The 14663-nt window shown below is 43.4% G+C and overlaps 1 protein-coding gene across 3 annotated transcripts in view; it reads right to left on the bottom strand.

The window, feature by feature from the left end:
- The window catches only part of AMPD3 (adenosine monophosphate deaminase 3), a 108633-nt gene that overhangs the window by 18959 nt on the left and 75011 nt on the right, over nucleotides 1-14663 (bottom strand). For all 3 annotated transcript variants that reach the window (XM_085648174.1, XM_085648173.1, XM_085648175.1), the window contains exons 12-13: nucleotides 12721-12841; nucleotides 10779-10952 (exon numbers count right to left, since the gene is read on the bottom strand). In XM_085648174.1, coding sequence (XP_085504300.1) covers nucleotides 10779-10952; nucleotides 12721-12841 — 295 coding nt within the window. The remainder of the gene's footprint in view (nucleotides 1-10778; nucleotides 10953-12720; nucleotides 12842-14663) is intronic.

The following is a 14663-nucleotide window of genomic DNA, read 5'->3' as shown; positions in this document are numbered from 1 at the left end:
TGACTTCGGCGTGCTGTGGCGAGAGAGAGGTTATTTAACTTCTCACGGTGCCCACATTCAGCACGGACCCCTCATTCATGCCTTATTAGATGCAATACATCTGCCCGCTGCAATATCAATTATGAAATGTAAAGCTCATACGAAAGTTACTGATATCATTTCCCAAGGCAATGATCTAGCTGACAGAACAGCTAAACAGACTGCTCAAACTCACACATCTGACATGACAAAGACAATAGTTCCGACACCAACACATTGCATGATGGTTAAGGATCCCGCTCTTGACGTAATTGACATACAGACACATGCTACACCAGACGAAATAAAGAAATGGACTGAATTAGGAGGGATCCAAACGGATCAAGGATGGATGACGAAGGAAAAATCTGTATGGTTTCTTCCCGACTCAATGGTCCAAGTTATCATTAATACAATACATAGTCCAGCACACCTAGGAGAAAAAGCTATGCTAGACAGCATTCAACACATTTGGTTCAACAAACATTTACGAGCAGCAGCTAAACAAAAAGTCCGTACCTGTATGATCTGCTGTCAGTTTAACCCAGGTAAAAGCATTCCCGTAGAACAGGGTGGATTTCAGACTCCTGAGCACCCTTTTGAAGTCCTCCAGATGGATTATATCCAGATGGAACGATGTCGAGGATTCAAATATGTTCTTGTAGTTGTCTGTGCTCTTTCCCGTTGGACAGAGGCATACCCGGTTTCAGATTACACTGCCCCGACTACTGCCAAACAGTTAGTTCGAGAATTCTTCCCACGGTACGGTTTACCACGTGCTGTCTACTCAGATAACGGCCAGCCGTTCTCATCCGAACTAATGAAACACGTTTCACTTTTGTTAGGCTATCAATGGAGATTTCATTGTGTCCGACACCCCGAGGCAGCAGGTCTCGTGGAACGACATAATCAAACTCTGAAAATTAGATTGTCCAAAATATGTAGGGAGAAAGGTGTAGATTGGGTAGTAGCCCTACCAGTTGCACTCTTTTACATGAGAATGGTAGCACACTCTCGAACAGGGCTATCCCCGTATGAGGTGATCTTCGGTAGACCACCAAATATGTGGGGGACGCCTATACCACGCAAAATTACTGATGTAGACTGTAATATGCTGACAGATTACTTGGCTTCCTTGATGTCTGCACTACAATCTTGTCGTTCACAGGTAGCTGCAGCCTTTCCCGACAACACCGAGGTGAAACCCCATGACGTAATTCCCGGGGACCTGGTGTTAGTGAGGAACTTTGACCGGAAGTCTCAGCTGGATCCTAGGTGGAAATCGCCTCAACTCGTACTGTTAACCACGAGGACAGCCGTGAAGATCGAAGGTCGAAAAGGCTGGATACATTCAAGTCATATCAAGAAATTTCATGGATTACCATCCGATATAGAGACTAAACCCTGTATTTCCTCAAAGACAGACTCAAAGCTCCCCTTGGTTGAGCAAACAAACTCAGAACTATATAGACTAAAATTGAGGTCCAATAAGTCAGACAATTTGATTGTTTAAGTCCTCTCCAAGGTGAATCGGTTGAATTTGTCTCTGACATGTATCCTCTGGACCGGAATAGAGAAAGAAATAATCAAATCCAGTTGAAAAAACATGCGTACTGTAAATCACTGCGTAGTCATTGCACAGTGACGTTATTAATTCTGTTTTTCTTATGTCTTTTAATAATCGCTGCAAGTATATTATTGCACATATATTATCCTATTTCTAAACATGTTTACAATGTTACTGCTGAACATTCTTTTAGTGAATTACCCCCGCATGAGTTGTCCTATAGATTTGCGCTGCGCAATAACACGTTCAACGAATCCTTTCACATCCAGCACCCCAGGTGGTGCTACGGGAGGTACAGCAAACATTTTTTCCACGCCACCCAGAGTAAATAAACTTTCCTTTCAAGAATTAGCCCACCAACGTACGCCCAAACTAGTAACTCCCGACGCGCTTAAGGAACTTCTAATAGATTGTAGATATGACCCGGTGCCCGGAAAAGGGGACGAAATGCTGCTGGCATCATTACGTATCCGACGAGCTGCAATATATTTAGGGAGGCTACCAGGAATGACTACACATTTAGAAAATATATATCACTTTGTCCAGTCAGGACGAGATTCTGAAAGTATTAATAGAGCCTTGGAGTACCAGAAAGTGGAGATACAGGGGGAACTGTTACGTTTCCTCATAAATTGTGTGATCAGAAATCAAGACCGACCAGGGGTAAATCCGGAAGAAATGCAAATTCTTACCACATGGAGTCGGAATATATCAGAGGGGAGACATGATAAACGATCATGTATAGTAGCTATGTGCCGCAAGATCCGCAAAGAAGTAGAACGAATACACGAAGAAAGATTAGCAGTAGACGAGCCAGAACAAACCGAGGAGGAGGAAGAATTAGAACTGCCCACAGGACAGTTAGAAACCATGGTCTATGTAGGTAGAGGGAAATATGGTAATAATACTAGATGCTTTACTGATCCGATACGTCCGATACGCCCAGATAATAACAGAAATTTCCAAACTCCTATAATAAATATACGGTCCCCCGAACATTCGTTCCAAGCCGCTGACAAATTACTCCGAGAACGAAGGGGTTATCATCTACTCGATTCTATGGACGAACAAGAATTAGCCAGGTCAGCCGTTCATTGGGTTGATAGCCCCGGAAAATATAGTGATGATACATTAGCGCACACGTTTTTGAACCTCACCCCAGATGAACAGCGTTTAGCTGGTATCTATATGGTTCAACAACTCCTTATATTATATAAAAGCCAACACTCCGATCCTGGTCCATTACCTGATATACTGACTGAATTACTCACGAATAAATGGAGAGGTTCAGGTACTGAGTTAATTAGAGAAATACTAGAATCCAGAAAGCAGTACATTCTTTTTGTATGTCCCGAACATGTCTCACTGCCCATAAAAGAAAGAACGACGTATTATATGGATAGACAGAATCCCTTACGCGAAGTGCACCCGATAAAAGGTGATGACAATCAGTTTAAACGTGTGTTTGTATACACACCCATATCTAAAATAGAACTATTAGAAATGAAGAAAGTGGTACCCAGTCATGACAAAGACCCAGCGGGTTTCCACCATGAAATTAAAGACATGTTGCTCATGGGAGAGTATACCTATCCCGACATTATGACAATATTGAAGGTATTAATGCCTGCGGGCATTTACGAAAAACTCAAGGAAAAGGATTGGGAGGTGGGAGACCAGAAGATAGATTGGACAGCATTAGAAAACGAAGAAAAAGCTCGAGGTCCAGGTTCAGGGCTTGGGGAAAAGACCAAAACACTACCAGGTTTACTAGTACAGGTACTGCCACGTTTATTAACTACGAAAAAGGAAGACTGGGGTGCAATCTCAGCCTGTAAACAAAAGCACGATGAGGACACTAGTGATTTCTATGCCCGATTCGAAAAATGTTTTGGTATAAATAGTGGAATAAAAGCAAGTAGCGAATCGTATCCACATCTGTTTGTGACAAAATTAGTTGAAAATTCCTTGCCCCAAGTTAAGAATAGAGTATTGAAATTCGAGAGTACCTGGCAAGGTAACACTCCGTCACAAATGTTACAAATGCTACAGTACCATCACAATAGAATTAGAGAGGAACAAGAACATGAACAAAGACGCATGAAAGACACGAAAATGAAAATGCTAGTTTCTCAGACAGTTCCAGCTGACGGTCATAAAAAGGGTATGACACAGTCCAGTGCTTCAGCAGGTCCTGTAAAAGGGACATGCAACTATTGTAAACAGCCAGGTCATTATGTACACGATTGTCCAGTTTTAAAACATAATATCGCCATAGGTAATACAAAAGAAAGACCACGGCCACTTAGACAGGATCAGAACCAACAAGGAGCTCCGCAGCATGCACAGTCCATGCCAGCTCCGCAACAATCTATGACAGCTCCACCATCGCAGCCTATCGCTGCCACACAAACAACGACACGACAGATGTACCAGACCGCACAGTATGATTATCCTGATTATCAACGATACTCATGAAACAGCCTAGAGAGGGAAGTTGGCTTACCCCTTATCGAGGTCCCTGTAGATCAAGAAGGACCTTATGTACACAGTGAACTATTAGGCCAAGATAGAAAATTTTTACTTGATACAGGGGCAAGCCGAACAACCATAAAACGAAGTGAAGTTCCAGGGGCACCCCTCTCAGGCTCACAGAATATTTCCCTTGGCTTTTCAGGAAAACCTATCGTTAACGAAGTATCACAGCCTCTTCCCCTTACGATTGGTCCCTTGACACGAACTACAGATTTATTGCTTACTAAATCATGTCCAGAAAACCTGTTAGGTATAAAAACTTTGAAAGCTCTAGGAGCTATAATATGTTGTTCTCCGGAAGGAGTAAGATTGTTTCTACGTGATTTCAAAGGGCACTATGTGTCCCGAGACATGGATCACCGACTGCAGACTTTACCCACACATTTATGGGCACAAGGCCCTACAGATGTTGGTTGCATGAACATTACACCATATCGAGTCACACTAAAGGCAGGAGTGGTACTACCACGAATGTGACAATACAAGTTACCCCCAGATGCTGTAGTGGCTTTACTGCAAATCATTGACGAGCTTATTACCCAAGGAGTGGTTGTGGAAACCGACTCCAATGTATGTAATTCACCGATAATTCCGATTCTTAAACGAACTGATCCAAAAGCCCCGCCAGTATATCGATTGGTTATTGATCTGCGCGAATTAAATAAATGTATTGTACCACAATACCCCGTAGTCCCAGATATTTCTTCATTACTGACAGCCATTGATTCCGAAGCAACATTCTTTACTGTAATTGATCTCAAGAATGCCTTTTTCAGCGTCCCAATAGATCCGGAAAGCCAATACTTGTTCGGATTTAGTTTAAATGGACGAAGCTTTAAATTCACACGCGCACCTCAAGGATTCACAGAAAGCCCCAGCATCTATAGCCAAGCACTGAAACGAGAACTTGACAGTATCCACATGCCAGTCAACACTGCCCTGCTTCAATATGTCGACGATCTGCTGATCACCGCTAGAAGCGAACCTGAATGTGAAAAAGCCTCACTGACGGTTTTACAATTCTTGGCCGAAAAGGGGCACAAGGTGTCCCCTTCTAAGCTGCAATTCTGTGTCCAGCGAGTTGTTTACCTTGGTCACTCGCTGTCCAAGGAGGGAAGGCAGCTTACACCCGATCGCATCCAGTTAATTGCTAACATGCCAATACCCAGGACACAAAAGGAGGTGCGGGCTTTTATAGGCCTCACTTCATATTGTAGGCAGTGGATCCCTCAGTATGCATTTCTAGCAAAACCACTCATTCAGTTGACAACACAGGAGGCAGCCACATCGACTGTCCTCCCTTGGACTCAGGAACATACACAAGCTTTTGAAAGCCTAAAGAAAGCTTTATGTCAAGCACCTGTTTTAGCAACACCATGTTACAATAAACATTTTACACTTTTTGTTACAGAACGCGAAGGTACTGCTTTGTCAGTACTCACACAGGAACAAGCAGGATCACACAAACCATGTGCTTATTTTTCTAGTACATTAGATCCCGTAGCTCAGGCTCTGCCTGCGTGCCTGAAATCAGTGGCAGCGACAGCTTTAGCAATCAGACAAAGCGATGCCATAGTGTTAGGACACCAATTGACAGTACAAGTACCACATGCAGTAGAGGTTCTCTTGAACCGAACGCAAACACAACACTTGACTATGGCGAGACTCACCGGTTACGAATTGACATTGTTTCAGCCACACATAGAAATCAGACGTTGTAGTACATTAAATCCTGCCACACTGTTACCAGTAAACGGAACAGACCCATTAGCACATGATTGTATAGAAGTTATTACTATCACGACGAAACCCAGACAAGACTTGACAGACGTCCCATTGTCAGACCCAGACCTGACGTTGTATGTAGATGGTTCATGTATGAGAACAAGTACAGGAGAGCTAGTGGCCGCGTATGCAGTCACAACAGACACTGAAGTCATTGAAACAAATCGTATTAATACCTTGTCAGCTCAAGCAGCAGAGCTCATCGCTCTGACACAAGCCTGTATTCAAGCCACAAATAAGAAAGTCAACATATACACTGATTCACGTTATGCATTCGGAGTTGTACATGACTTCGGCGTGCTGTGGCGAGAGAGAGGTTATTTAACTTCTCACGGTGCCCACATTCAGCACGGACCCCTCATTCATGCCTTATTAGATGCAATACATCTACCCGCTGCAATATCAATTATGAAATGTAAAGCTCATACGAAAGTTACTGATATCATTTCCCAAGGCAATGATCTAGCTGACAGAACAGCTAAACAGACTGCTCAAACTCACACATCTGACATGACAAAGACAATAGTTCCGACACCAACACATTGCATGATGGTTAAGGATCCCGCTCTTGACGTAATTGACATACAGACACATGCTACACCAGACGAAATAAAGAAATGGACTGAATTAGGAGGGATCCAAACGGATCAAGGATGGATGACGAAGGAAAAATCTGTATGGTTTCTTCCCGACTCAATGGTCCAAGTTATCATTAATACAATACATAGTCCAGCACACCTAGGAGAAAAAGCTATGCTAGACAGCATTCAACACATTTGGTTCAACAAACATTTACGAGCAGCAGCTAAACAAAAAGTCCGTACCTGTATGATCTGCTGTCAGTTTAACCCAGGTAAAAGCATTCCCGTAGAACAGGGTGGATTTCAGACTCCTGAGCACCCTTTTGAAGTCCTCCAGATGGATTATATCCAGATGGAACGATGTCGAGGATTCAAATATGTTCTTGTAGTTGTCTGTGCTCTTTCCCGTTGGACAGAGGCATACCCGGTTTCAGATTACACTGCCCCGACTACTGCCAAACAGTTAGTTCGAGAATTCTTCCCACGGTACGGTTTACCACGTGCTGTCTACTCAGATAACGGCCAGCCGTTCTCATCCGAACTAATGAAACACGTTTCACTTTTGTTAGGCTATCAATGGAGATTTCATTGTGTCCGACACCCCGAGGCAGCAGGTCTCGTGGAACGACATAATCAAACTCTGAAAATTAGATTGTCCAAAATATGTAGGGAGAAAGGTGTAGATTGGGTAGTAGCCCTACCAGTTGCACTCTTTTACATGAGAATGGTAGCACACTCTCGAACAGGGCTATCCCCGTATGAGGTGATCTTCGGTAGACCACCAAATATGTGGGGGACGCCTATACCACGCAAAATTACTGATGTAGACTGTAATATGCTGACAGATTACTTGGCTTCCTTGATGTCTGCACTACAATCTTGTCGTTCACAGGTAGCTGCAGCCTTTCCCGACAACACCGAGGTGAAACCCCATGACGTAATTCCCGGGGACCTGGTGTTAGTGAGGAACTTTGACCGGAAGTCTCAGCTGGATCCTAGGTGGAAATCGCCTCAACTCGTACTGTTAACCACGAGGACAGCCGTGAAGATCGAAGGTCGAAAAGGCTGGATACATTCAAGTCATATCAAGAAATTTCATGGATTACCATCCGATATAGAGACTAAACCCTGTATTTCCTCAAAGACAGACTCAAAGCTCCCCTTGGTTGAGCAAACAAACTCAGAACTATATAGACTAAAATTGAGGTCCAATAAGTCAGACAATTTGATTGTTTAAGTCCTCTCCAAGGTGAATCGGTTGAATTTGTCTCTGACATGTATCCTCTGGACCGGAATAGAGAAAGAAATAATCAAATCCAGTTGAAAAAACATGCGTACTGTAAATCACTGCGTAGTCATTGCACAGTGACGTTATTAATTCTGTTTTTCTTATGTGTTTTAATAATCGCTGCAAGTATATTATTGCACATATATTATCCTATTTCTAAACATGTTTACAATGTTACTGCTGAACATTCTTTTAGTGAATTACCCCCGCATGAGTTGTCCTATAGATTTGCGCTGCGCAATAATACTTTTATTAGTATGTTACATCATTCCCATCAGGCTAGCAATGCTACAAATTGTTGGATATGTGGCCGATTCCCTCCCTATCAGAACTATAAGGGAATTCTGCCTCTCTTTCCATATCCGTTCACACACAATGGCTCCTGTGGAGCATGGTTTAGTTTAATTAATTCCCTAGATTCGAATTCCGCAGTTTATCAAGACAACTGGGTATGGGGAAACCTGAACTTAGTCTTGCTTAAAGTCTGCTACCCTAATAAGGAGGGACTTCCCAAAAGAACAGGAACTGATCTAGAAAATGAGGTATATGGATTAGGGAATTTCACGCTTAATCTCATGATCCTGAATGTTGAATCCGAAGCTGCACCAATTTTGCCCGCTATGTCAGTATTTCCAGTTAAAGGTGAATTGTGTATAAGAAAGAATGGCTCCATACACATGGGCCATAGTAAATGCACCACTATAATAGAATTCAGTGATCAAGGCAAATCTACATTTAGAGCTTCTCGCCATTCCTACTTTGTATGTGGTCAGACTGCATATATACGTCTGCCTCTAGATTGGGATGGTACCTGCTACATCGGATTCCTTTTGCCACCTGTTTTCCTAGCTCCTCCTGATTATCATAGAAATACTCACTTAGTACACAATAGAGAACGGAGAGATCTCCCAATAGTCGACTACACTGAAACAGCATGGGAAAAATACACAGATTTCAATAAAGGTCTCTTTCCCTATATAGGTACAGTCACTAATAGTAAGCTGATACGTAGATTAACCAGAACCCTTGAAGCAGTAGTGAACGAAACTATTTCCGCTTTAGGCAATTTAACAGAAGAGCAGTCTGCTATGCGGATTGTTGTGCTTCAAAATCGTCTTGTCCTTGACGTCATTCTGGCCGATAGGGGCGGAGCTTGTAGGGTCATCGGATCAAGTTGTTGCATTTTCATACCAGAAAATTCGCCATCTGTATATAAAGCCATAACTCGCCTTCATAAGATTGTAAGCCAGATACACCAGAATCCAGGCACCTGGACTTGGTCCGGTTGGTTTTGGAGTGTATTATCAACCTTTGGATGGAGGGTCCTATCCTTCCTAGGTATTGGCTTTCTCATACTATTCAGTTGCTGCTTATGCCTACAATGTGGACCAGCGATTTGTGGTCTGTGTGCCACATCGTGTATTCCACCACCAAGATTTCATTCATCCCGGAAGAAGAAAGAAGAACAAATGATGCTATATGAACAGATCAACTGATATCTCTTAAGGGCAAGTAGGGGACAAGGAGGGAATGTGGAAATATGGATTTTTATGATCAGTTATGTCCCCTATCTTGGACCCCAACGGTTTCATGTATAAATCACAAGTACATGTATGTTTCCTCCAGTTCCAGTTATGAAGACGCAAACACATGTGCGGCCACCGTCAACATGTCCTCTTTCAGATCAGCCATGAATGGGCCGGATATTCTATTCCTAAGTATGAAAGGCCACCGGCTTTATATGGTTCAGTTATGCCATTCTACAGTCCAGGCGAGTAGGCCCTGATTCTGCCATTAAGCTTTTTCCTGCCTTCTGCCTCTGAAAGCTCCAGTCTGAGCTCGCATCTGTATCCATGAACTTTGTCCTACTCCCTGTGCGGCTAACGGTGCCTGACTCGATCTGTCTGCTTGCCAAAAACTGTATTTCACCTTCAAGATTATCTGCTCTGCTCCGCTCCTCACCCAATGCATTCCTGTCTAGTAGTTTAAGTAAACATTCTTCCAGTTACCGAGCAAAAGGCCCGGCTTCTCTGTCTTTATGCAAGTAATTCATAGCCCTGTTACCATGGAATATTCCTACCCCCTCGCATCTAGTGTAGACACTTAGACGCTTGTACACGCACTAACAGTCAGTATAGTCAGTATAGAATAAGATTCTATCCTAAGAGACCTCTCTTTTTGGATAACATAGTTCTTTAAACATAGGATGTTAGATATGATTTGGGATTAGGTTGACATAACCCCAGACTTCTGTCTCCACATGTAGAGCTAAATGTCAAGTCCCCTTCACCCCCTAGTTGCACGTCAATCACACGTCATGCTGCTGCGCGCGCATCTCTGCCAAGTATTTCTGCTGACATTGCGAAATTCTTTCATGGAACCACCCTATTGTGACATCATACCTGATGACGTTCTTTAAGTTACGCCCAGTTACACCCACTTTAGTTACGCATGTATGTTTTATCTTTGTTATCAACTGTTACGCCTCCTGCATCTGTTTCACTGTAATGCCTATTGTATAAAAATGATTACTTGTCAATAAAGTTAGTCCTTCACTTCCTGAACCTTCGTGGTGATGGAATATGGAGTCCATCAATTCGAATTGATTTTGGAATAAAGCCCGTTCCGAACCTCTAATACCACGGATTCTGCCTCTTATTTTACTGAGCTATTATTATAGATTTTCCGCATCAAATTAAGTTCCGGTAATTAAATTATTTACCACACAATGATACACATAAAATGTGTAAAGAATATAAGAAAATAGGGGCAGTCATGAGTTAGACTTGTTTTTAGTGAGGGGAAAGGTCAGCTCCACGTAAAGTTAGTTATAACAAGCTCACAAAGTAAAAGAACACGTGAATGCAGTGGGGATTTCTGGTTCCTTTATCCCTGTAAATGCCACAAATCTGGCATTAACTTAATTGTAAGGGAAAGGGTATATTCTGAGGTTCAGTGAATAAGAACAGCTGACCGGAAGTTAGGGAGCAGTTTAGAGACCTACCTTGGTGTAGTGGAACTGCATGGGGTCATCTGTGGAAAGCGAGACCATCAGACCTTTGTGCAAGAATTCCCGCAGCGGATTTTTGGAGTACTCCAGGAAAAGGCTGTTGTTGCTGAGTGGAGACATGGCAATTGGGATCTGAGCAAGGTAGTACAGGTACTGTAGAACTGGACTCTGCAAACAGAAAAAACACAAGCCAGCTTATTAACTGTGGCACAGTTAACAGCAAATAACTGCTCATGCTGTAGGAGGCCAGGGCATGCGGCCAAGAACAAGAAGTACACTCCAGTGCCTTGTGCATAAAAGGGTTCCCAGCGAGGCAGCATAACATTTGTAAGATCGCATCTATAAAATGCTCCCAGGAAGGGTAAATGTATGCAGAATTTCATTAGTCTTTTATGGACAATGAAGACGCACCAGGGCAGATAAGGCAATTTTAAATTTCTTATGAAACAGAGAGATTGGATTGGTTAAAGACTGCTTAATTGGTCAACAGAACCAATGCACTGCGCACATTAATATTTCCACAAACGAGAACGCACAATCTTAAAAGTCGTTCACAGTCTGCCCCCTTCTCTCTCTCAAACCGTTTTCTCACTCGCTCTGAAACAGCCTCCCTTGTATTCACTGGCTCCGCCTATTCAGTACTTCCACCACTTTCAGTGCGTTCTCCTTTGGGATTCACTCCTTAGTCCTCTAACTGGGGAATTGCATCGTTTTGAAGACCTCATCATCATACAAAAACATACAAATGAGCTAGCTGCCTGTGTGTAGGTCTGCTTATTTGCTAATATTATATGCATCCATCCATCCCTTCTTCCTCCATCCATCCTTCAAACCATCCATCTTTGCATCTTCCAAACCAGGCCTCATCCATCCATCCACCCATTCTTCAACTAATCCATTAGTTCATCCATACATCGATCATCCATCCATTGCCCATTCATCCACCCATTCTTCAGTCTGTCCATCAATCTCTCCGTCCACCATCCATCAAACCATCCATCTGTCCATCCTTCAGTCCCTCTAGTCATCGTCAGTCCATCCATCCACCCATTCTTCCTCCCATCCATCCTTTCACCCACTGTCCATTCATTCACTCGTGCTTCATTCCAGTCATCAATCCTTAAAATTATTTGATCCACCCATCCATCCTTACACCCACTGTCCATTCATCCATTCATGCTTCATTCCAGTCATCAATCCTTAAAATTCTTTGATTCACCCATCCATCCTTACACCCACTGTCCATTCATCCATTCATGCTTCATTCTTGTCATCAATCCTTAAAATAATTTGATCCACCCATCCATCCTTACACCCACTGTCCATTCATCCACTCATGCTTCATTCCAGTCATCAATCCTTAAAATTATTTGATCCACCCATCCATCCTTACACCCACTGTCCATTCATCCATTCATGCTTCATTCTAGTCATAAATCCTTAAAATTCATTGATCCATCCACCAATCCGTCCTTTCATTTAGACCTTAGTATTTTTATATGTCCAAAGCGCGGCTGTTATGTTGCATCTTGTGATGTCTGCTTTGTCAGAGCACATTAGTCGGTAAAAGACGGATTAATCACGATCCAGACTTGATCGTGGATCGAATAACTGTTTCCTGGGATATGCGCACATACTTGAGCAGAGAAAGTGATTTCATGCTGACTTCCGAGATTTCACTGAAGTCCCCCTAAACAAATCCTTGTTTTTCACTTAAATTGCCACGTGATCTGCTCGGTGTCTCCATCACTTTGTAATTCTGTTTACCAACCACAAAGGAGACACCAGGGCACATGGGCTGCGTTCACTTGGTCTGTCATTGGGGCACTCCTCTGTATCCATCTTCTGATGGGTGCTTACCAGCACAGCTTGGGAGGAAAAAAAGTGTGAATGAGTGAGAGATGTGTTTCCAAGAACACCAAAGATGCAGCGTTACCTTCTTCAGGTTCAAGCCATGGGAAATGTTGTCCGCAGTAAGGAAGGAAGACACCAGGTGAGTGATGGAGCCCGCTTCCCCGCAGTGAGGCCGGAAGAGGAAGGTGCTCATGCCCCGCTCCCTGCGGAAACAAGAGAGGCCGCCGGTTACATTGGAGTCTCAATGGGAGCAACAGGAGAGGTGGCCCTTGTTTACGTCTCCCTGGAAACCAGGGGGAGGAGGGGTAGGATACACACATGGACGTATTTACTGCATAACCTGACACAGAAGGGAGGGAAATCCAGGGTAAAAATGGAAATGATTGAGTCGACCCCTGACACTGTGGGGGCGCAGGACACACAAATGGACGTTATTTACTGTCTTACTGGACCAATATTAACTGCCCCCTCCATCCGGATGCAGGGCACACACATAGATGGGTGTTATTGAATGTCTTAGTGACACCAGGTAATACAGAACACACGCACTGGCATTATTTGTTGTCTCTGTGACACCAGGGAATGCAGAACACACAAATAGACTGTTTTGCTGTCTCAGGGACACCGGGGAATGGAGAACACACACATGGGCAAAATGTGCTGTCTCACATAACATCAGGGAATGCAGAACACACACATAGGCATTATTTACTGTCTCAGTTGCAGAACACACACATGGATGTTATTTACTCTCTTAGTGACACCAGGGAATGCAGAACACACACACAGGCATTATTTACTGTCTCAGTTGCAGAACACACACATGGATGTTATTTACTCTCTTAGTGACACCAGGGAATGCAGAACACACACACAGGCATTATTTACTGTCTCAGTTGCAGAACACGCACATGGATGTTATTTACTGTCTTAGTGACACCAGGGAATGCAGAACACACACACAGGCATTATTTACTTTCTCTGTGACACCAGGGAATGCAGACCACACACACGGGCATTATTTATTTTCTCAGTGACACCATGGAATGCAGAACACACACATGGCTGTTATTTACTGTCTCACGGGACACCAGGGAATGCACAACACATACATGGATGTTATTTACTGTCTCACGGGACACCAGGGAATACAAAACACACACACAGGCATTATTTACTTTCTCTATGACACCAGGGAATTCAGAACACACACACGGGCAGTATTTACTTTCTCTATGACACCAGGGAGTTCAGAACACACACACGGGCATTATTTACTTTCTCTATGACACCAGGGAATGCAGAACACACACACGGGCCTTATTTACTTTCTCCATGACACCAGGGAATGCAGAACAAACACACGGGCATTATTTACTTTCTCTGTGACACCAGGGAATGCAGAACACACACGCAGGCATTATTTACTTTCTCTGTGACACCAGGGAATGCAGAACACATACATGGATGTTATTTACTGTCTCACGGGACACCAGGGAATGCACAACACACACATGGATGTTATTTACTTTCTTTGTGACACCAGGGAATGCAGAACACACACACAGGCATTATTTACTTTCTCTGTGACACCAGGGAATGCAGAACACATACATGGATGTTATTTACTGTCTCACGGGACACCAGGGAATGCACAACACACACATGGATGTTACTTACTTTCTCTGTGACACCAGGGAATGCACAACACACACATGGACGTTATTTACTTTCTCTGTGACACCAGGGAATGCAGAACACACACATGGATGTTACTTACTGTCTCACAGGATGCCAGGGAATGGCAACAGACACATGGACATTACTTACTGATTCACGGGACACCAGAGAATGCAGAACACACACACGGGCCTTATTTACTTTCTCCATGACACCAGGGAATGCAGAACAAACACACGGGCATTATTTACTTTCTCTGTGACACCAGGGAATGCAGAACACACACGCAGGCATTATTTACTTTCTCTGTGACACCAGGGAATACAGAACACATACATGGATGTT

The sequence above is a fragment of the Triturus cristatus genome, chromosome 3_2 (genome assembly GCF_964204655.1).
Source record: "Triturus cristatus chromosome 3_2, aTriCri1.1, whole genome shotgun sequence".
Lineage (NCBI taxonomy): Eukaryota > Metazoa > Chordata > Amphibia > Caudata > Salamandridae > Triturus > Triturus cristatus.
The sequence above is the reverse complement of the archived record's forward strand: the minus strand, read 5'-3'. Positions and strand labels throughout refer to the sequence as shown.